Here is a 21,176-nt window from a genome sequence, read left to right as displayed (position 1 = left end):
CTACAAAGAGTTGCGTGACCTTGTGGAAGGACTTGGTTCTCTCAAGGGGAGGGCCCGTCTAACATCCAACGTATGAAGCCAATGTTTCTCAATGGTCTTGTGAGGTTTTAGAAAGACAGGCAGAAAAATGTTGTGGAATTCCGACAGCACCTTTGGTAGGAAGGCCAGATGAGGGCGTAGCTGGACCTTGTCACCGTACAAGAACACTGTATAAGGGGGTTCTGATGTCGGGGCTTTGATCTCAGAGACCCTTCTGGCCAATGTGATCGCCACCAGGAAGGCGACCTTCCAAGAGAGAAGCAGTAGAGACCATGATGCTAACGGCTCGAAGGGAGGCCCCGTGAGCCTCGACAGAACCAGGTTTAAGTCCCATAGGGGGGGATTGGTTCATGAACCTGAGGTTAGAGTCTTTCCAGCCCATTGAGAAACCTGACCATCATCTCGTGGGAGAACACTGATCTGCCCTGCACTGGACAGTGGAAAAGCTGAGATAGCTGCCAAGTGAACCTTAATAGACGAGAGACCCTGATGCTTTATGTGGAGCAGATAGACTGCAGAGAAGATCAGGACGGAGAGAGATTCTATTTGGAGGCCAAACAAGCGAAACGCTTCCACTTGGACAGGTAGGTAGCCCTAGTGGAAGGCTTTCTACTACCTAGCAAGACCTGCTGAACTTGATCCGAACAGGCCTGCTCTTCAGGGTTCAGTCACGCAGCAACCATGCAGCCAGGTGCAGAGAGGCGAGGTTTGGGTGAAATCAAGTCCAGGCAGAGTGGGAGCACAAGTGGAGCTGCCACTGTGAAGTCCAGAAGCATGCCGAACCCATGCTGGCATGGACATGCAAGTGCTATCAGGATAACCTTCGCCTTGTCCCGTTTGATTTTTTAGGAGGGCCTGGTGAACCAAGGGGATCAGTGGGAAGGTATATAGTAGGTGGTCTGCCCACAGAGCAGGAAGGCATCAGAGAGGGAGCCCAGGCTGTGCCTGTGCAGCGAACAGAACTCATGACATTTCCTATTCTGTCTGGTGTCAAACAGGTCCACCTGGGGAGGCCCCCATCTCTGGAAAATGACACTCACGACCTCTGGATGAAGAGACCACTCGTGGTGAGGGAAAGAATCTGCTGAGGCAATCCCCCAGTGTGTTTCAGGCTCCCGGGAGATAAATGGGAGGCTCCTCAAGGTAAATGGCGTTTTTCACACACAAGTTTCATAGCCGAAGGGCCTCCTGGCACACAGCTGAAGATCAAGCCCCTCCCTACTTGTTGATATAAAACACTGATGCAGGACACCTGAGGACTGCACCACTTTGCCTGAGATTTGGGGAAGGAACACCTGGTAAGCCAAGTGTACCACCCTAAGTTCCCTGATGCTTATACGCAGGGAGAGTTCTTCCTGGGACCAGATGCCATGAGCCCTGAGACGTCGGGGTGGGGAGCTCACTTTAGCAATGTCCGAGACTAGGGTTACCGATGGTTGAAGGGCCACAAAGGTTACCCCTTCCATTATGGATCCGGGGTCTCTCCACCAGGTCAGCAAATCATGGACTGGAGGCGGGGTCATGAGTATTGAGTCCAGGTAGCATCAGGGAGCAGACTGACACCAGTCACATCTGTATGGGTCTGAGGCATGGCCTTGCATACTGCACCACGTAGGTAGATGCTGCCTTGTGATCCAATAGTTTGAGGCAGACCCGAGCGGTCATTATTGGATAGATGGTGACCTTGGAAAATCAGCTCTGACCTAGCTTGGAAATGGGCTTCCAGTAGGAAGGCTTTGGCCTGGGTCGAATTGAGCACTTCGCTGATTAACTCTATTCTCTGAACCAGGACCAGGATTGACTTCCGCTCGTTTATCAACAGATCCAGTGCCTGGAAAGCAGCCCGTACTGTCCTGATGCTGTGCTGCACCTGGGATTGTTTTCCCATCCCTCTAGTAGTAAAGTGCAATAAGGACCCTATCCCTCAAGATATGGGAATTGAGGGTACTCCACAGCTGGCAGAGTAAAGAAAGACAGATGTGTAGAACAGGAAAGCCCAACAGGCAACTCTTCCATTTTTAGAATTCAGCTGTTCACGCATGCAAGGCAGACCAATTCCTACTGACACCTTATTCTCCACAAGCAACATATACCATTGTGCTACCTCCAATTTCCTTTCCCTAAAATTCATGTCCGTTATGAGTCTGTGACCCCTTCTTAAGTACCTCCCTATTGTATACAGTCAGAACTGACATTCTATCAAGTTAATTTTTTTTATTGTAAAAATATCTAGGGTTTATAGAAATTAAATACAATATTTAGGTGATTCCGTAACAACCTACCTCAACTAAAAAAAAAAAAAGCACCAAATTTCATCTTTAGAACTTTGGCTTCAAAATACACAATTCCAATAAGGTAGAATAAATGAGTTACTTGACAAAGAGTTAAAAAAATTTAATTCCAAAGCTACAGGCTATCACCTCATAAGCTAGAGATGTGGTTCATTAGGGTGAGGAGCCAAAGATGAACATAAGTTTGAAATTTAATGTTGTTCAATTCAGACAATCATAAGAGAGTCAGCTTCCAATATAGAAAATGGGAAATGCATATCTATATTCCACTGCAGTCCATGAAATGTATCCAGAGAAGTAAAAACAGTGGACAACCTGGAATAAGAGGATTTGTCTCAAACAAAAACAAAAATCCTTGTGGGTGTTAAACCACAAAATTGCAAAAGATGACAGTGTTTTGACAGAAGAGACCCACAATTCATTTGCTTAAAGCAGTCACTCCGAAGATTAGTTTAAAAGCAAATACCTTCATTTAATGTAGGTTTATCCTTTCCCTTTAAAAACATGAATAAAAACTTTGTGTTGCACAAAAATTAAGCTCTCTGGAAAGAGCAAGATCACACCCAAACCTCTCAGAGCGCATTGTGAAAGCATTTTGCATCCTGGGTATGAGCATGCAAAATGGCCGCACCTAGTGGCTAGAAGAAAAACAGGATGTTCTGCATGCCTGCTGTATGGCAACAACCTAAATGTCCTTCCAGCTCAGAGGTGTTTCATAGTCGAGTGGGTTTCTCTCTTCCAGGATGAGAGATTTAGGTGTGCCTGTAAGTACAAGTTATTTTCCCTGTAATTTGCCAGTGAAAATTCTAGGCACGCATCCTTGCCTTTATCCTCCGTATCACCTGAGTATATACACAACATACAAAAGAAGGTGATTCTAGTTATGAATCAAGAGGCAAAAAAATAGGTAAACTACATGTTTTAAAACTATTATAGCTGCAAGTAGTCTCCTGAGTTTCCCTAGAATACTCAACTGTGATGGAACAAAGAATTAAGATCTGGGACATTCTAAAGAATGACATTATTGGATTGTCAGGCAGCTAACTCACCAAGATACAGGTCTAAGATTATTAGAGATCAAACAGACAGGGGAGAATCTGTCAGGAGGAGAGAAGACACAGCTGAGGGAAGGTGTATTTTTCTTACAGGTTTACATGTGCTGGTGTATTGAGAAGAGGTCTCGGAAGGAGCGGAGTATTAAATTTTTCTACGTTTCTTGTAGCTTCAAAACTCAAAAGTAAATGTTTGAGAGAAGAACAGGTTAGAAGAAATGGGCTACCCTGTGTGAGAGAGTTATAATAATAAAAATTAATAAAATAAAATAAATAAAAATAAAAATAAAGTTTTGAGCAAGTGTAGAAAATTGAAGAGTAACATCAATTTCTCTGTATCGGGGGTAGCTGTGTTAGTCTGTATCCACAAAAACAACAAGGAGTCCGGTGGCACCTTAAAGACTAACAGATTTATTTGGGCATAAGCTTTCGTGGGTAAAAAAAACCCTAACTTCTTCTCTGATTATTTAGATAATGTGAAAGACAAGTTTGTGCTTTCTATGAACATTTTTCTGCATGTATGTTGTCCCTAGTTTTCTTTGATTGCTAGAAGTCATGCAAACACTATTTACTTAAGAAACTAAAAACAGCATATAGATTAGTTCCTTTTCTTTTAACCTACCCTTATTTAGAAATAAGGAACTATATAAGTATAACAAGCCGGCCAGTTTTGATGCATGATCTAATGGGTGGCTGGTAACACTTGACAATTACATAAGAAAGGATCAGGAAGTTAACACAATGTCTAAACATCTACCGTCTAACAAGAGTAGGTAGTGGCAGCATAAACATGCTTACTGAGGCATCTGCAACATTTATGTTTAATTAAGGACGATTGGGTAAATTGACTGACAAGATACAAAAATAAAAGCAAACTTAAAATGGCTTGTGTTTCATTTAAAAAAAACAAACATGTTTAGCATACTTGGTTTCTTCAAAGTTATCTTAATTGCTTGTGCCAATTTAACCTTGGAAAAGAATGATTACCAACTAATGTTTTATCTGCATTTTTGTCAAGCAGTGCTTTGAACAGCAAGGTCATTGAAAAGATTGTTTTCAAACTGTCATCTTTAAAAGGATTACTAATAAAATGAATATGAAATCTGCTACACAGGTAACACCAGCCAGACAGGTCCATGGTATTGATGAGACTTACACACATTATATATTTTAGAAACCAAAAATAAAACAAAGTAGAACATTCTTCATTTACAAAATAACCATGCTTTGTAGAATTCTCCATCAATTTCACTTATATAAAATTGAAGGATTATTGATTACAATACATGTGGACATGTAGTCTGAGAGGGTCAGTGATTAGACTGTCCAAAATTCTTCAATAAACTTCTGTGCATATAACCTTATAAATCCAACTGCAATGCACAGGACATATTCCTTCTTATATTTTTTACTTTATGTTGTAATCTCATGTTATTTTTTATTATGTTTTTTTTAACTTAAATGCCTCCCGTGATCTATTTTTTTTTAACTGGGTGCCCAATTTAAAAACCACTTTTTACAACTGTTAAGCATTTATCCTCTGAAAACACGGTCTCTCTTGAAGGAGTCTCAAGTTAAGCACCCAAAAATTGGGCACCAAAATCACCAGTAACCTCTGAAGATGCAGGCCCCGATATTTGTAGTCCTCGGTCATTAATTCTGAGTTATCTACTTTTTGTGGTTTTAATCCTTAGCACTGTTTCATATCCGCTATTTATTTTGTGCAACTTACAGTACGTCGTCATTGTATTGTTTTTTGTAATTGAAAATAATGAACACAGTAAAAGATTTTGCACAACATGTACAACATCTGAAATATCACTCTCCCCTAAATAACTGTCAGATGGATAAAGAATTTTACATCTTGGTTCTCCAAATACAAAATACTAATCATTCAGGTCAATAGGAATCTTTCCATTGACTTTAATGGGTGTTGAATCAGGCCTTAAAGGAGTTGGCTACCAAATTAACAATGTTGTTAATGATGAAACAGACAGGAATTTATTTTCTATATACAAGGAAAACACAATATAGCAACAGCCTTGAATGAAAATATAGATGCAAAATTTCTGGGCACAGCAACTATACAACACGCTGTATATTTTTAACCTTTTTGTGTAAGTATACACTTCATAAATGTTTGGTGATTCTAGCCTTATACGCCAAGATACACATCTATTACACATTGAGATTTAATACAATAGGTTGGTAGCCTAGGTCAAATAGCATGTATATATATATTTCAAGTATGAGACACTTATATCTGGAGACCCCACTAGACTAGATCCTGTACAAATATATAATAAGTGGTAGTACCTGCCCCAAAGAGCTTTTGGTATCAGAGTCCCAAAGTGTGTGTTCTCAGTTCATTATGTTAGATACTAACCTAAACTACTACGGTCATCTAAATTCTTAGGTGGGGAATACATTTAAAGCATGGTAAGGATAAAAAAGGATAGTCATTGTTTTTGCACAAAGTTATAGTACATTGATAGTTTATAGCTCTAAATTCTTTTGTCTTAATGTTTTTTATTTCTTTGGCTAATTTTAAAGATGAACACTTTTTAGATCTGTAAAATACTTTAAAAGGCAAGTTATTTTTAACAGCAGTTCAACAACTACAATCAGAGCCATGTTAAAAATATCAAGTGCATATCAAATTACAGCCTTCGTAGAGTATAAACTACTCACAGCTGATATGAGCTTAATAAGTCAAGGCCCTTGCCACCCTTTATCTATTTTTCAAAGTTTGAAGTTTGAAACTTATTCACATTAATGCACAGAAAAAACCTAAGACCATATTCATACAGTTTTGTATCTGCTTCTTAAATATTGTACACAAGTACACTAACGTTATGGAGTATTTCAACACATCTCTAAAAATCAATTAATTTTTACCCACCTAAAGGTACAATTCTCTCTGGCTCACAACAATAGAAGCATACCATATTCCCAACATTTTTACTAATGTTCGTCTTGTGTTACTGTTCACCATAATATTCTTCAAGTAAAACCCAGCTCTCATCCACATAAACAGCTCTTCGTCTCCAAATAGCTGGGCTGCTACCCAAACAGCGGATGACTGAACAAAAGTATTTTTGTACAAACGCAGTTGTTTGTCACTTTCAAATTAACAGAAGATTCTAGGGCCTCCGGCAGAGAGAGCAGCTTAAAGTGACATACAATGACCCAGCAGCTAAGAGGATAACAAGGTGGTGAGATGAAGATTAAACCACGTTAGGGGTTTTTCAGATTGGCCTAAAGCTTGCTAAAATATCCTTTCCTTTTCATTATCAAGCAAAACAAGATGTAGATGCAAGGGAATATATTTCCTATTTTATTCAGGTTCTTACGCTGTGCCGGTCATCTGAATATCTAAGCACCTATGTTGTAGATGCAAGTGCATATCAATGTTAAGAGAAATAGAAATGCTCTAACTTCATGACAAACATGTCCTAAGAATTTCAGGCATATGGCTAAATTCACAACGCTGGTTCACACCAGAGTATGGTTGTTTTCACATTTACAGCGCAACCGCACAGAGCTAAATAATATGTATTTCAAGGAAACTTCATAATTTATAAACAGCATCCTTTTGAGTATCATACAGAGATACTGTTGTTACAAGTGTGGTTATAATGATCAAAGAATAGTGTATATAAGTCTAGTTCCAGACAGCCTTTTACTGAGGGTGAAGCTGATTGATCATCTCATTTTCCTTTCCTGTTACAGGCCCATATTCTAATATATCTTTGCATAAAAGTGTACAGGATTTTAAACCCACTCTTTCCAGAGACAGTGCCCTTCACCAAACATTGTTTCAAACATATGCTCTCTTTTACCACCCATTTGTGTTTCAGTCAGAGGGTTAGCTCTGTGGTTTATCTAAGGCTTCTCTTGTATACGAGTTAAATTAACCAAATTTTTGGGCAGACAGGATTGCTGAGACATTTCACAGGGTCAAGAGAGGATCTCTGTAATCATTCACTGGAAACTAGTGACTTTCAACATCAGACTTGTCGGAGAAAACTTCCACAGACTCACCTGCTCCTATTTGTTCAGATATCACATGCAGAAGTACATGTAACAATGACTCTCTAAATCAGGATAGCTGCTGTACATTCTACATTTGAATTTCAGTCATCCAAACATTTTTGCTTATGCATAGTGACAATGATCCGGTGGAGTGCAGCACTTCACTTGAACTTAAGCACACGCTCAAGTGCATTGCTGAAGAGAGATGGGATTATTCATGAGTTTAAATTTAGGCATGTGCGTAATGCATTACTGAACTAAGGACTATATAAACTAGCTGACTGAATTACCTCAGAATTTTTTCCTGCTCCTAAGTCAATATATTTATATATAAATATTCTGAACATACTGAAGTCTCATCAATCATGTACTGTAAACCCATACCAAACAAACAATAACCACACCTTACATTTATGGAGACATCTTGAAAAACCCCCAACTGACTTAAAAAGATCTACGCATTTACAGGGATAACTCATCCTCTAAAGAAGAGTAATCATTGCCATTCTGCATAGCCACAGTAAATCAGAAGCACCTAGTGCACTTGTAGGTGCTACAAAAAAAAAAAAAAAAAAAAAAAAAAAAGAGTAAAGGAACAAGTAGAGGAGGAAAAGTAGAAAATTTATTTAACTGTAACTAGAGGAAGAATTTTAGGCATTCATAATCCATGTACCAACACAGAGGGCTAAAACACTGGAGTGAAAAGCAAAGCAGTATTAAATGGCATACTGTTATATTAATAGTGAGTTGACCAGTATATAAGGCGTTAGAACTTCAGTGATAAGGCCCTATACTGAGAACAGCTAACGAAAATTTCCCTTTAGACCAAGTGGTAGGTGCCTATGCTTTTGGAGCAGGAGCATCTCTCTTCTAACCCTGCTGCCAGAGTAAAGGACTGAACTGCCTAGGTGTGTCACCTAGTGAAGTCTCATGTGGCGAAGAATGCGATTACTGAAATACTGTATTTGGTTCTTGGGAGTGCCATACAATGTTAGAAACTTCATTTGCAATGATTAATTATTTGCAGTGATTTGAGGGGTATTACATTCTCTTCCCACTGAGCACTTGGCCAGCATTACAAACTCTGAATTTTCTTCTGTTTTGGAGTGCAGAATAAGTTATTATATACTTCCTGATTCTTAACACTGCTTTGTAGACTATGGAATGTAAACAGTGTTTTAAATATAAAACCATACATTATTAAAAAGAGAGATATGCAATAATGTTAAACAAAGAAATGCCGATTAAGAGACCTGTTGACACTGCAGCTAAGCTCCACTCCTGATTTATGGTGTCGCTAGAACTCCTTGACAGGATTATAGCCTTGCTTATATGCTTATCACTCTTACATTCAGTATTCAATAAAATCATGTTAAAAATCAAGAGGTATGGAATACACAGTCTTATACTCCACAACTGAGAGACATTTAAAGTTTGTTCACTAGGAGGAGAGTGTTATATTCCTCAAACCACTGTAAGGCAAATAATATTTCTCTCACACACACACAAGGCTAAAAGTTTCTCTCTTCTTCTCATCCCAAAACATCTTTTAAACCCTATAAAATTAAATCACAAAATTACTCTGGTAGCTTTCGACTGAAATAACTACCATTGTAGAATATTTATGATTTAGGTGAAATGGAACAAAATTTGATTAAAAATGGCAAATGTGTGCAACTTACCGTGACTTCAAAATTTCATTTATAATTGTGCTGAGAAATGTAATTAAACTCATCTGCATTCAAACATAAATGTTATTTACAAGTGAAAAATTGTAATTCTTTTTATGTTTCCTTGATACCGTGGCTCATTAAACAAATCTAAATGGAGTCACTGATGCTTTACAATAAACATTTGCTGTGTGTTTCTAAATCAATGTTAATAACTTTCACTATTTTTATCACAGCAATTTTTCATGTCCATGCCACATTATTCAAGAAAGTTTAATGGAAAATAAGAGGGGAGAACGGTTGGAGCCTGTTTAAAAAAAATGTACCTGCAGAGGGCATCCTATGAAATAACAGCTGGGTGTTTGCATCCAGGAAATAGACTAGCAAACCTTGGTTAAAAAGTTTCACTGATTACATTAAAACAGAATTGAAAATAAGCAACTTTGCATTATACTTGGCTAACAGAATTTACTTTTGTTTTTTAAATATCCTTTCAGTGACTTGTTCTCTCCAAAGGCAAATATCCAAGCAAAAAGCACCAAAGTCGGTCTCCACTCACAGGAAAAACAACTCTCACAGCAGCACTCATTTTATGAGGGCAACTGTATTAAGAACACATGGTTAAAATAATCTCTGCTAAAGAATAATGAAGTTGAGTTACACTCTGTGCATATCAGAACATAAAAAATATTCATGCTCTGATACAATCTCCTCCAAACTAGTCAACCCATTTATATTTTCATTGCTGCTGAATTTGTATTGTGTAAATCACACAATGACATTTCTTTTTGACCTTTGGGACCGCTAGGGAAATCATCAACAGCATCATAGAAAAGAAATAGTGCACAAGTGTCAGCGGAAGGCAGAATAGTTTACCATTTTCTGGTTGTCATCAGTATGTTCTAGTCAATTTTCCACATTCCAATATTTGATGTGATATTTACAGCCCTGGCACTTTTTCTTTTTCTCATCCTCATCTGCTATACTTAATAGGTAAATAATTGACAAAATTTGTATTTCAATTTTATCCTGAAACTACAACCTATTCTTAGTAATTATGTGGGTTTACTAGATTAAATTAACTACAGCTTAACTTCTTTGCTACACAGCTGTGTATTCCACAGTTTGAGTCAATTTTATATGGTCAAAGCCATATATAGGATTTTAAGCTACAAGATTCATAGCTCAAATCCTACATGTGGCTGAATATTTAAGAAAGCATCACCTAGTGTACTTTTTAAATACATGTTTTTTTGTTTGTTGGGGTTTTTTTGGTTTCTTTTAATCCTAACAAAGGAAATACTATTTTTATCAGGTTACATTGCTGGGCAAATGGCCCATCAAAAATTGGAAATCAAAGAACTGACAATACTTCCAACTATCTAGAAACTATTAGATGTGTGAGTTGTGAGAGAAATGGTTGCGTTTCATGATACTACCTGCCTCCTGCTGAAACACCCAGTAAAGGTTCTAAATTTCACAATAAATAAATATTTGATGATGCTTCAAAATTCTGCTACCTTTACCAGTGGAACTTGTAGCTACAGCTAACAGCACAAGCTGCTATGCTATAGTCAACAGAGCTTGAAAATTCCTAAAGAAAATTGAAGTCAAGGCTCAAGTTTCTCCCGGGACACTTTCTGCAACGCTTATCTGTTAATATAAAAAATCTTTGGCAGTGAAAGTTCTGCAAAGGCGGAACTGGTAAGCCGGAATTGAGATTGTGTAGCTGAACACCTAAGACATCTGAAAGGTATCACTCGAACGTGAAGGGGACAATAATCATTAAATGGAAAACAGAGACTATTTCACTTCCTCCAGAAGTACAACCAACCAAACCAGATATTACCGTGTTGAAATGCTAATATAACCTCACCCTAGTCTGATAAACCTTCACAATCAAAGGAGTTCAACAGCCTATAAATAGAGAGATACTTGTGACATAGGGATTTGATAGAGGCCGAAGTAATTGATAAAGGTTGTGATTTTGATAGACAATGGTGAGCACGCACATGCACACACACACACAGCCAAAAGAACTTTAGTACAACCAAATGCAAGATGAGCTTATCTAGACAAATTTTTTTAAGAGTCAGCCTAGTTATGCTACGTATTCTATTAATTTGACTTAGTCTGCTCTTTTCTCTCTCTCTACTGTTCACCTTTTTAAATTACAGTACTTGTGTATTAGACTTTTTTTTTAGGAATTTCACAGTTACCAGAAAAGTGAAAATTATTCAGCTTCAATGATAAGGAGATGAAGGGAGCCTAAAACAAGGAATCTGGGGGAATGGTATAGAGCCAGTCCTACTTGGGGCCCTGCTTAAAGGGCATGCACTAAGGAAACCTCCTCTATTAAGTTTCTTGTGCAGGGCTGCAGTCCAAAACACAAGGGAAACAGTTGGAAACCAAAGGCAAAAACTAAACTGGAGGGGGTGAAATATCGAAAACTGATAATCTGGGAACATCATTAAATAAATTGCATTTAATATAAAAAAAATAAATAAAAGGGGTACTCTACTGGTTTATTATACTTTTTTTCATATTTAACTAAAAATCTCTATGCGCAATTAAAGCAGCTGCAGAAAAAAGGGTTACCTACCTGTAACTGTTGTTCTTTGAGATGTGATGCAGGTGTGTGCCACAAGGAAAGCAGTTTTCTGACATAAAGAGGAGAAAGAAGAAGCTGGCAGAGGCTCAAAGGGAAGCCCCATAAGAGCTGCTAAGACAATATTAAGGTTCCACAAAGGAATCGGCTCTTTAACCAGGAGGTGGAAACAAGCGATTCCTTTCATGTACCTCGCTGCCACAGGATTTGAAAACGCTGACTTCCTATGAATGGGAAGGTAGCAGCCATACGCCTCAGGAGGTCCTGATACATTTTAAAGTCCTCAGGCACCAAAGGAGAGGAAGATTTCAGCACGGTAGAGCTGTCCAGGGAGGATGAGGAGGCCGTTTGTTGCGCCAGCAATAGGTCCTGTTCTTGCACCACAGGCTGTGGTTGGAAAAGCCCTGGAGGTTCCTGGGGGAACGGGCTTAGTGGTCACTTGCAGCTGAGATGGTTAGGGAGTGGGAGCCACCATCAGGACCGGTGATCTTGCTCTGGAACAGGTCAAGGAATGGGACTTCAGGAACCAAGGAGCATCACAAGGATTCCAAGGAGGCCACTAGGCATACAGATAAGGCACTGGGGGACAACAGACACCTGGCCAAGAGCCCTTGCCCTGACTGTAGGACAGATGCTATACTCAATACCAGTGGGATCCAAGGGCAATCTCTAGCGCCCATCTGATGACGAAGGGGAAGATGACCCTGACATGGAACTTGAAGAATCCCAGAGGCTCTCTAGTGACAATGGGGGAGCCAACCCCAATGGGGCAAACAGACTCATCTGACGCCCAATACAGGGAAGGCACTGGTGCTGAAGAGGAATGGGGGCTTGGCACTGGCAGTACCGAATGAGAGACTCTCCCACCCAGTACTGGGAAAGGCGCCAGTACTGAGGCTAAGGGGAGTACCAAACTCGATGAAGGGATCTGCTGCCAAGACAACGACGGTGCCAAAGGATGCACCAATGTAGAGGGGGCTAGAATTCACCTCAACTCCACCATTTCAGGCCCAAACAGTGCGAGCTGTGGTGCTAACAATCCCTGTAGCTCTGTGATGCAGCCAGAAGGTGCCAAGGGCACAACGGAGGATGAGGCAGTAGAAGCTATGGCACCAGTGAACTCTGGAACCAGTGGAGAGTCTAGTACTGAGATGCAACACAGGTCTAATGCTGCTTGATATGCTGCTAGCATTGAAACAGCCAGAGCTGGTACCGATGACTTCGGCACCAGACTGAACGGATGCCCTATGGCTGGAACCAGACTTAGTGGCACAGGGGAGCAGTTAGATGGACATCCTCCATTCCATGTGCCAGAGAAAGTATGGTGCCAGTCAGCACTCCTCTTAGAAAATGAGTAGGAGCCTCCCTGAGCCCTGGAATGGTCCCGATTCATTTTATGTGAGCTCGTCGTCACTGTACCAGAAGAGAGAACAACCCCTCTTCCTCCTGGGGGAAATGCCAGAGCCTGAGCATGGAGTGACATCACTTGCCAGATCTAAAGGTGACTGCCAATCAGATGAGGGTCTCGATGACGAAGCGGGCCTCATGACCTGCTCCAGCAGGTGCTGCTTCAGCCGCAAGTCCCTCGTCACCTGAGTTCTCTCTGTGAACGACCAGCAGATGGACTACCACTCTCTGATGTGTTCTTTGCTGAGATACAGCAAGCACCACATGCGGGGATCACTGTTAGGGCTGGCCACCCTACACGACGGACAAGCTTGAACCCTGGTGAGGGCATCACACAGGACAGCCAACTACTCTAACTAATACTATACTAAATAAAAAACGTAACCTAAGGTGCTACTAACAACTACATACAAGGAAACGTTTCTCAGAAACTGAGACCGAAAGCTGGGACTCTAGCCATGGGCAGTAAGAAGGAACCGAGGAGCTTGGACTGGCACCACCCTTATGTGGCAGGGAAGGGGCAAGGGCCACAGGGCACGAGCGCTGCCCCGGCAGGTACTCAGAGTTCTCCATCTCCAGTGTCCTGGGCATGCACACAGCTAAGTATAAATACAAAGCTGCATCTACTCGAGAAAGGACTCTAGTTTGCTGCTCTGGTGATACAGAATCCCAGACCCTTACTGCAGGATTTAGTTCCAGCTTCCTCAGACTACATAGGGCATTGGTTACAATTCATGCAGCCATACATTCTACTGGAAGAAGTGCAAGTGCCAGAGTTCGCAAATCTGGTGGCTGGTATTTAGTTTAAGGGAAGTGGACATAACTTGGATTTTTAAAGAGCCTGTGACTGGGTTGACTTCTCACTCACAAATTGCCAAAAGTGGCTACCTTCCACACATCTTTACTTAATGCAGTTTACAATCTCCACCAGCACATTCCATGTTGCTCACAATTTTCACAAGACCTAGTATAAACAAACTACTTGGCTTCTTCAAGATGCAAGGATAAGTACACAAAAAAAACAGTATGAGCAGCTTCATTCCATTTTATTTTTTAATAGGGAACACTGATCCTGAAGAACCCATGAAATTACTTATGCCCTCACACGACCATAGTATCTGAACACCTCACAAACACTAACGTAACCTATGAACACCCTTTGATATAGAACAAGTATGATCCTCAAAGCCCCTCCCCTACCTTGGTCTGCAGCATGTCCTGAAAGTGAAACCATCTGGGCAATGTCAAAGTCAGAATAGGTGTTTGGGGGGGAATATTGAGACGTTTTCTTTGGATATTGGGGGGACAATAGATTTTGATTTGGTTGAGAGAGGTAGTACGATTCAATGGATAGGGCACCGGATTGGGACTCAAGAGATCTATTCAGCTCTACCACTGCTGACATGCCATGTGACCTTAGCTAAGGCTTGGTCCACACTGGGGCGGGGGATCGATCTAGGAAACGCAACGTCCAGATGAGACGCGATAAATCGATCCCAGAAGATCGATCTCTACCCGCCGAATCAGGCGGGTAGTGTGGACCTAGCCTAAGTCATGTGCCTCTGTTTCCTCTCCCACCCTTTGTGTATCTTTCCTGTTCAGACTATAAACTCTTGGTGGCTTCTGGAACCCCAATCTCAGCTGAGATCTCTAATCATTAACACAATGTAAATGTTTGTATTACATGCTGGTGCCTCGCAGTTGTATGTATTTGAGGAGAAAACATGCCATTGGATAATCAATAACAATCAAAGCTATGTGCTGATGCCAAGGGCACCTAGAGCTCAGAATAGGAGCTTTTATGGGAGTTATTTAAATCTAAGTAAACAGACTATATATAATTTTACAGCTTATATACTGAGGCACAGAGATTAAATAACTTGCTCAAGATCACACACGAAGTCTGTGGCAGAACAGCAAAATGAACCAGATGTGGTTAAGATATTCGGGAGCAGCCTGACCAAAGATTATCCTTCCTGTCCTAAATGATACTTAAGTCTTTTGAAAACTTTACACGAGGATTATTTATCTACCACTTAAATGTTGCTCCAGAGGTAGCTGTAATACATGCAGTTTTTAAAAGTAGAAGAATAAATTCAATTGAAACTAAGAGAAATTTTGGGTAAGCATAATGTAAACGAATCAGGCTTTGATTTGACATCCGATCTAAAAAACAGCACCTCACATCATCAAAATGGCCCTAGTATTACTTCAGGATGGACTCAGAAAAAGAGTTCCATCTACATTTCTTTGGAGATCTTTCCTATATGCAAGTACAGACCGGGTTTCACTCTATTTATAGTCATAGATATAAACTAAAGCTAAAACATTGTTCACTGCACCAAGAAATGCAAACATTAAGAGATACCAGTGACGATTATAAAATACTATTTATAGATCTACGCTGATATTTGTGATTCTTGGTGCACATAAAAGGGAATCAAATTAATAAGACTTTTTGTTTAAGTTCATTAGAAAAAGGAAGATACATGGAAAATATATTTTCCATTTGGCACATTACAACATTTAAAAAACCATACTTAGTTGACATCCATTAAAACAAGTCTTGTGACCTCAGTACTGTTTCCCCTAAAAAACAATTTATTTTTTTTAGCGTGGGCAACAAATAACATTCCTCAACAGTGGAACTGTATGTAGCTTAACTTAACGGAGCAGTAGCGATTTGTTGAATAACCACAAAAAGAGGCAAAAGTTAAGTTTTATGAACTCAGGTTAGCAAAAGCCAGATCTATAAGAAAGATACCCATTTACACAGCAAAAAATGCCAATTACTTACAGTGTGTGACTCCGGCCAGAGTTTGATAGAAGGTAGGGGTGTCACTATCATCAGTGAGTGTAACATACACTCCTCCAGATAGCAGCCAACGAGAGAACGTGAAAGCATCTTTGTTCTGCAATAACCAATTCTTAAACTTTTCATAGTTTACCTTTTCACCCTACAATAAAAGGAAGGAAAACTGAGTAAGTGATTCTCCTCTTCTCCTGGAACAATAGTAAACATGAAATATCAAGCTGTATGAATGAGTGCTAAAACAAGTGCTGAAACAATGTCCATGGGACCATGTCAATTCTTCCACGTTGCCCTGAAATCTACCACTAGACTGAGAAGTAAGAGCCCTGGGTTCCATTCCAGCTCTGCTACTGACTCAGCGCGGCCTTGGTAAAGTCACTTAAACGCATTTCTCTCAGTGTAATAAGGATAGTACTTTCCTACCACTCACAAGGTTGATTTTTTTTAAATCAACTTTAATGTATTTTTATGGTAGCTGATAAAACCCTAAGCACCCCAGATAATAGATTCTATAGAGCACAAAGAATGTATTGTTACATCCATGCAGTGAAAGTGTCTGAAGCCCTTTATTAGTAGAAAAGGGACAAATACTAATAGGACTACTTAAGCTTATGGGGGTCACTATAACCAGTACATTAGATTTATGCAACACCTATTGACCCCATTGATTCCAAAATATTTTGCAATATATGTATAAATCAATATACAAGTCACACCCAATGAAGATTTCATCCATCACTGAAGTGCAACCACGTTAGAGTGAAACACAGCAGCTGGGTAATATAAAGTATCAACACTACAAATAGTTTAGTGCACAAAATGAAGAAAAATACTGTCATTGAAACTGCAAGGAAGACTGAGGTAGACAGAATGTCACTATCCAAGCTGGAATCTGGTTAGGACCCCTAGGCTGACACCCCTAATTTGCAAGAGTTCCTTGGAATCCTTAATGACCACAAGCAGGCCAGGTCTTGGGTTCCTTATCTGAAAGGCTAAAAAATATTAAAGACTAAAAAATACCTAAATGGTTTCTCTGCTATTATGATAAAGTAAATTATTTTAAACTAGTTCATTACTAAAAATAGTTTATTACAAGAAATACTGAGAAAGGAGATTTAGCTGTAAACAGTTTCTGTGGGCTGCACGCTATCGATAATGTTTTTAAGCAGGTAAGTTTTTGTGTGTTATGACTCTTAGGCCTGGTCTACACTAGGCGTTTATGTCGAATTTAGCGCCGTTACATCGAATTAACCCTGCACCCGTCCACACCACGAAGCTATTTAGTTCGACATAGAGGTCTCTTAAATTCGACTTCTGTACTCCTCCCCAACGAGGGGAGTAGCGGTAAATTCGAAATGGCCATATCGAATTAGGCTAGGTGTGGATGGAAATCGACGCTAATAGCTCCGGGAGCTATCCCACAGTGCACCACTCTGTTGACGCTCTGGACAGCAGTCCGAGCTCGGATGCTCTGACCAGCCACACAGGAAAAGCCCCGGGAAAATTTGAATTCCTTTTCCTGTCTGGGCAGTTTGAATCTCATTTCCTGTTTGGACATCGTGGCGAGCTCAGCAGCACTGGCAACGATGCAGAGCTCTCCAGCAGAGATGGCCGTGCAATCTAATAGAAAGAGGGCCCCAGCATGGACTGATCAGGAAGTCTTGGATCTGATCGCTGTGTGGGGCGATGAGTCCGTGCTTTCCAAGCTGCGCTCCAAAAGACGGAATGCAAAGATCTACGAGAAGATCTCTAAAGCCATGGCAGAGAGAGGATACAGCCAGGATGCAACGCAGTGCCGCGTGAAAATCAAGGAGCTGAGACAAGGCTACCAGAAGACCAAAGAGGCAAACGGACGCTCCGGATCCCAGCCCCAGACATCCCGTTTCTACGAGGCACTGCATTCCATCCTAGGTGCCGCCGCCACCACTACCCCACCACTGACCGTGGACTCTGAGGATGGGATATTGTCCACGGCCGGTTCCTCGGACATGTTAGCGGACGGGGAAGATGAGGAAGGAGATGAGGAGGACGAGGCAGTCGACAGCGCTTACAACGCTGATTTCCCCGACAGCCAGGATCTCTTCATCACCCTTACAGAGATCCCCTACCAACCGTCCCCAGCCGTTAACCCGGACACAGAATCAGGGGAAGGATCAAGCAGTAAGTGTTTTAAACATCTAAACATTTATTTTTAACAGAACTGGAATATTAACAATAACAACAATGGGTTTTTCATGATTAGTTTGCCCTAGGCGCTTAACGTTTCAGTCCTGGGCAGTGCAACTATTGAAAAAAAATCTAACAATGTCCGGTTTTGCATGATTGTTCTGCCCAAGCCGCTCTACTGTTTAGTCCCTGCCAGTGCAGCTACAGTAAAATGCGGTCTACATGTCCGGGGATAGAGCAGTAATCCTCCTGGGACATCTCCACGAAGCTCTCCTGGAGGTAATTAGAAAGCCTTTGCATCAAGTTCCTGGGGAGAGCGGCCTTATTGGGTCCTCCGTGGTAGGAAACGTTTCCGCGCCAGGAGACAATCAAGTACTCCGGGATCATTGCCCTGCAGAGCATGGCGGCATACGGCCCTGGTCTTTGCAGGCTTTCCCGAAGCATTCTTTCTTTATCACTGTCTGAGATCCTCATCAGGGTGATGTCGCTCATGGTGACCTGCTTTGAATTAGGTAGGGGAATGTTAGTATTGGGACTGCTTGCCCGTTCCTTTACAGAACTGTAACCGCCGGTTTACAGCCACACGGTGGAGGCGGGAGAGGGGCAGCATACAGGGATCTTTCCCTGGGACAGCCGCGAGGGGGTGGGACAGTGGCAGAGTTCATGCTTGCCGGATTGCTGGCAGCAGAGACTGGCATTGCTTTCAATGTGAAAGGAGGCCAGTGCTACTATTAAAGTTTTAAGCAGCCACAAGTCTACGGCTTACCATGTCTGCCTGCTACACAAATTCCGGTGTCCTGCCCCGCTTCTCAGATCGGCAGTGCAAGACCCCAGGCACTGAATGCGAGGGCCGAAAATTCGACCTTGTCCTGAGTGGGCATGTGATAGGTGCAGTGCATGGTCTTGTTCACAGAGAAAGACTATGTTCTTTGTTCACAACTACATTTATCTTTCTGAGGAATTCACTCCCTTTTTCCCATTCCCACAGCCACATCTGCGACTGTCTCCCAACCCAGCCTGGCATCACACTCCCAGAGGCTAGCGCAGATTAGGCGGAGGAAGAAGAGGACACGGGAAGACATGTTCTCTGAACTCATGGGCTGCTCCCGAGCCCAGGCAGCCCAGCAGACCCAGTGGAGGGAGAACTTGTCCCAAATGCACCGTTCACACATGGAACGGGAGGAGAGGTGGCGGCAGGAAGACCACCAGGCGACTCAAACGCTGCTTGGACTAATGAGGGAGCAAACGGACACGCTCCGGCGCCTTGTGGATGTTCTGCAGGACCGGAGGCAGGAAGACAAAGCCCCGCTGCAGTCTCTCTCTAACCGCCCTCCCCCGCCACCAAGTCCCATACCCCCCTCACCCAAAGTCCAAAGAAGGAGGGGCGGCAGAGTCCGTGAAAACTGTCACTCCACCCCTGCAGACTGCTCTACTACTAGAAGGCTCTCATTCCCCAAAATTTGACAAGTCCTTTCCTTCCCGCCTCACACAATCCCCCGTCCAAGTTTCAACCCCCCGTTTCATGTGTAGTTGCTAATAAAATATACGTTTCTGTTAATTACTGTTTCCATCATGTTCTTTTGGAGGAGAGTCTGTCTGAAGGGGGGGAAGGGGGTTGGTAATTGGACAGGACAGTCACCTTTAGCAGGGTACAGAGGCGGGGGCAGGTCCAGCAGCAGGGCACATACACAGTGCAGCGACTAGTTACCCTGGTCAGTCTGGGAGGTGGTTTTCATGTTCGGGGGGGGGGGGGGGGTTGCTCTGTGACTTTGTGGCAGGGGAGGGCAGTTACAGATCTTATGCAGCGGTCCTTATCCTGGATCACAGAGCCACGCAGCAGGGGATCTGTAACCCTCCTCCCCCTGCCACAAAGTCACATAGCCCCCACATACACGCAGTCCCGATCAGGAGGGCTGGCAGGCTCCGTTGAAACAACCAGTCCACCATTGCGGAGCCTGTCATTCCTGGAGTTTAGAAGCGACATTTGCATCAGTACACTACACCCGCTCCCCACCACAGTCTGCGTCCCAGGTTTAAAACATTCCCGCGAAAACAGTAATAAAGACAACGGTGTTCATTAACAAAATAGAACTGATTTTATTTTTTTGGAAGGGGGTGAAGGGGGTATGTAACTGGAGAGGATAGTCAACATTAACTGGGTAAAGAAACGGGGGCAGGTTCAGCTTCTCTGTACAGAAACTTAAAAGTCACTGGTTACCCTGCTCACTCTGGAACCTAGCTTTCAAAGCCTCCCGGATGCACAGCGCGTCCCGCTGGGCTCTTCTAATCGCCCGGCTGTCTGGCTGGGCGTAATCAGATGCCAGGCTATTTGCCTCAACCTCCCACCCCGCCATAAAGGTCTCCCCCTTGCTCTCACAGAGATTGTGGAGCACACAGCAAGCTGCTATAACAATGGGGATATTGGTTTCGCTGAGATCACAGCGAGTCAGTAAGCTTCTCCATCTCCCCTTGAGACGGCCAAAAGCACACTCCACCACCATTCTGCACTTGCTCAGCTGGTAGTTGAACAGTTCTTTTTCAGTGTCCAGGGCGCAAGTATAGGGCTTCATGAGCCAGGGCATTAGCGGGTAGGCTGGGTCCCCGAGGATCACTGTAGGCATCTCCACATCCCCAACAGTTATTTTGTGGTCCGGGAAGTAAATACCTTCCTGCAGCCGTCTAAACAGACCAGAGTTTCTGAAAACGCGAGCGTCATGAACCTTGCCAGGCCATCCAACGTTGATATTTGTAAAACGTCCCCGATGGTCCACCAGTGCTTGCAGCACCATTGAAAAGTAGCCCTTTCTGTTAATGTACTGACTGGCCTGGTGGTCCGGTCCCAGGATAGGGATGTGAGTTCCCTCTATAGCCCCACCGCAGTTTGGGAATCCCATCGCGGCGAAGCCATCTATGATGGCCTGCGCGTTTCCCAGGGTCACTACCTTTGAGAGCAGTATCTCAACGATTGCGTTGGCTACTTGCATCACAACAACCCCCACGGTAGATTTGCCCATGCCAAAGTGGTTTGCGACTGACCGGTAGCTGTCCGGCGTTGCAAGCTTCCAGAGGGCTATGGCCACTCGCTTCTGGACACTC

General features: G+C 42.3%; 1 protein-coding gene across 1 annotated transcript in view; it reads right to left on the bottom strand.

Moving 5' to 3' along the window:
* The window catches only part of USP32 (ubiquitin specific peptidase 32), a 145,732-nt gene that overhangs the window by 61,246 nt on the left and 63,310 nt on the right, over positions 1–21,176 (bottom strand). The window contains exon 5 of the mRNA XM_065418187.1: positions 15,900–16,059. Coding sequence (XP_065274259.1) covers positions 15,900–16,059 — 160 coding nt within the window. The remainder of the gene's footprint in view (positions 1–15,899; positions 16,060–21,176) is intronic.

Source organism: Emys orbicularis, chromosome 17, assembly GCF_028017835.1.
Source record: "Emys orbicularis isolate rEmyOrb1 chromosome 17, rEmyOrb1.hap1, whole genome shotgun sequence".
NCBI lineage: Eukaryota > Metazoa > Chordata > Testudines > Emydidae > Emys > Emys orbicularis.
Note: the sequence above shows the minus strand (reverse complement) of the source record. Positions and strands in the feature narration are given on the sequence as shown.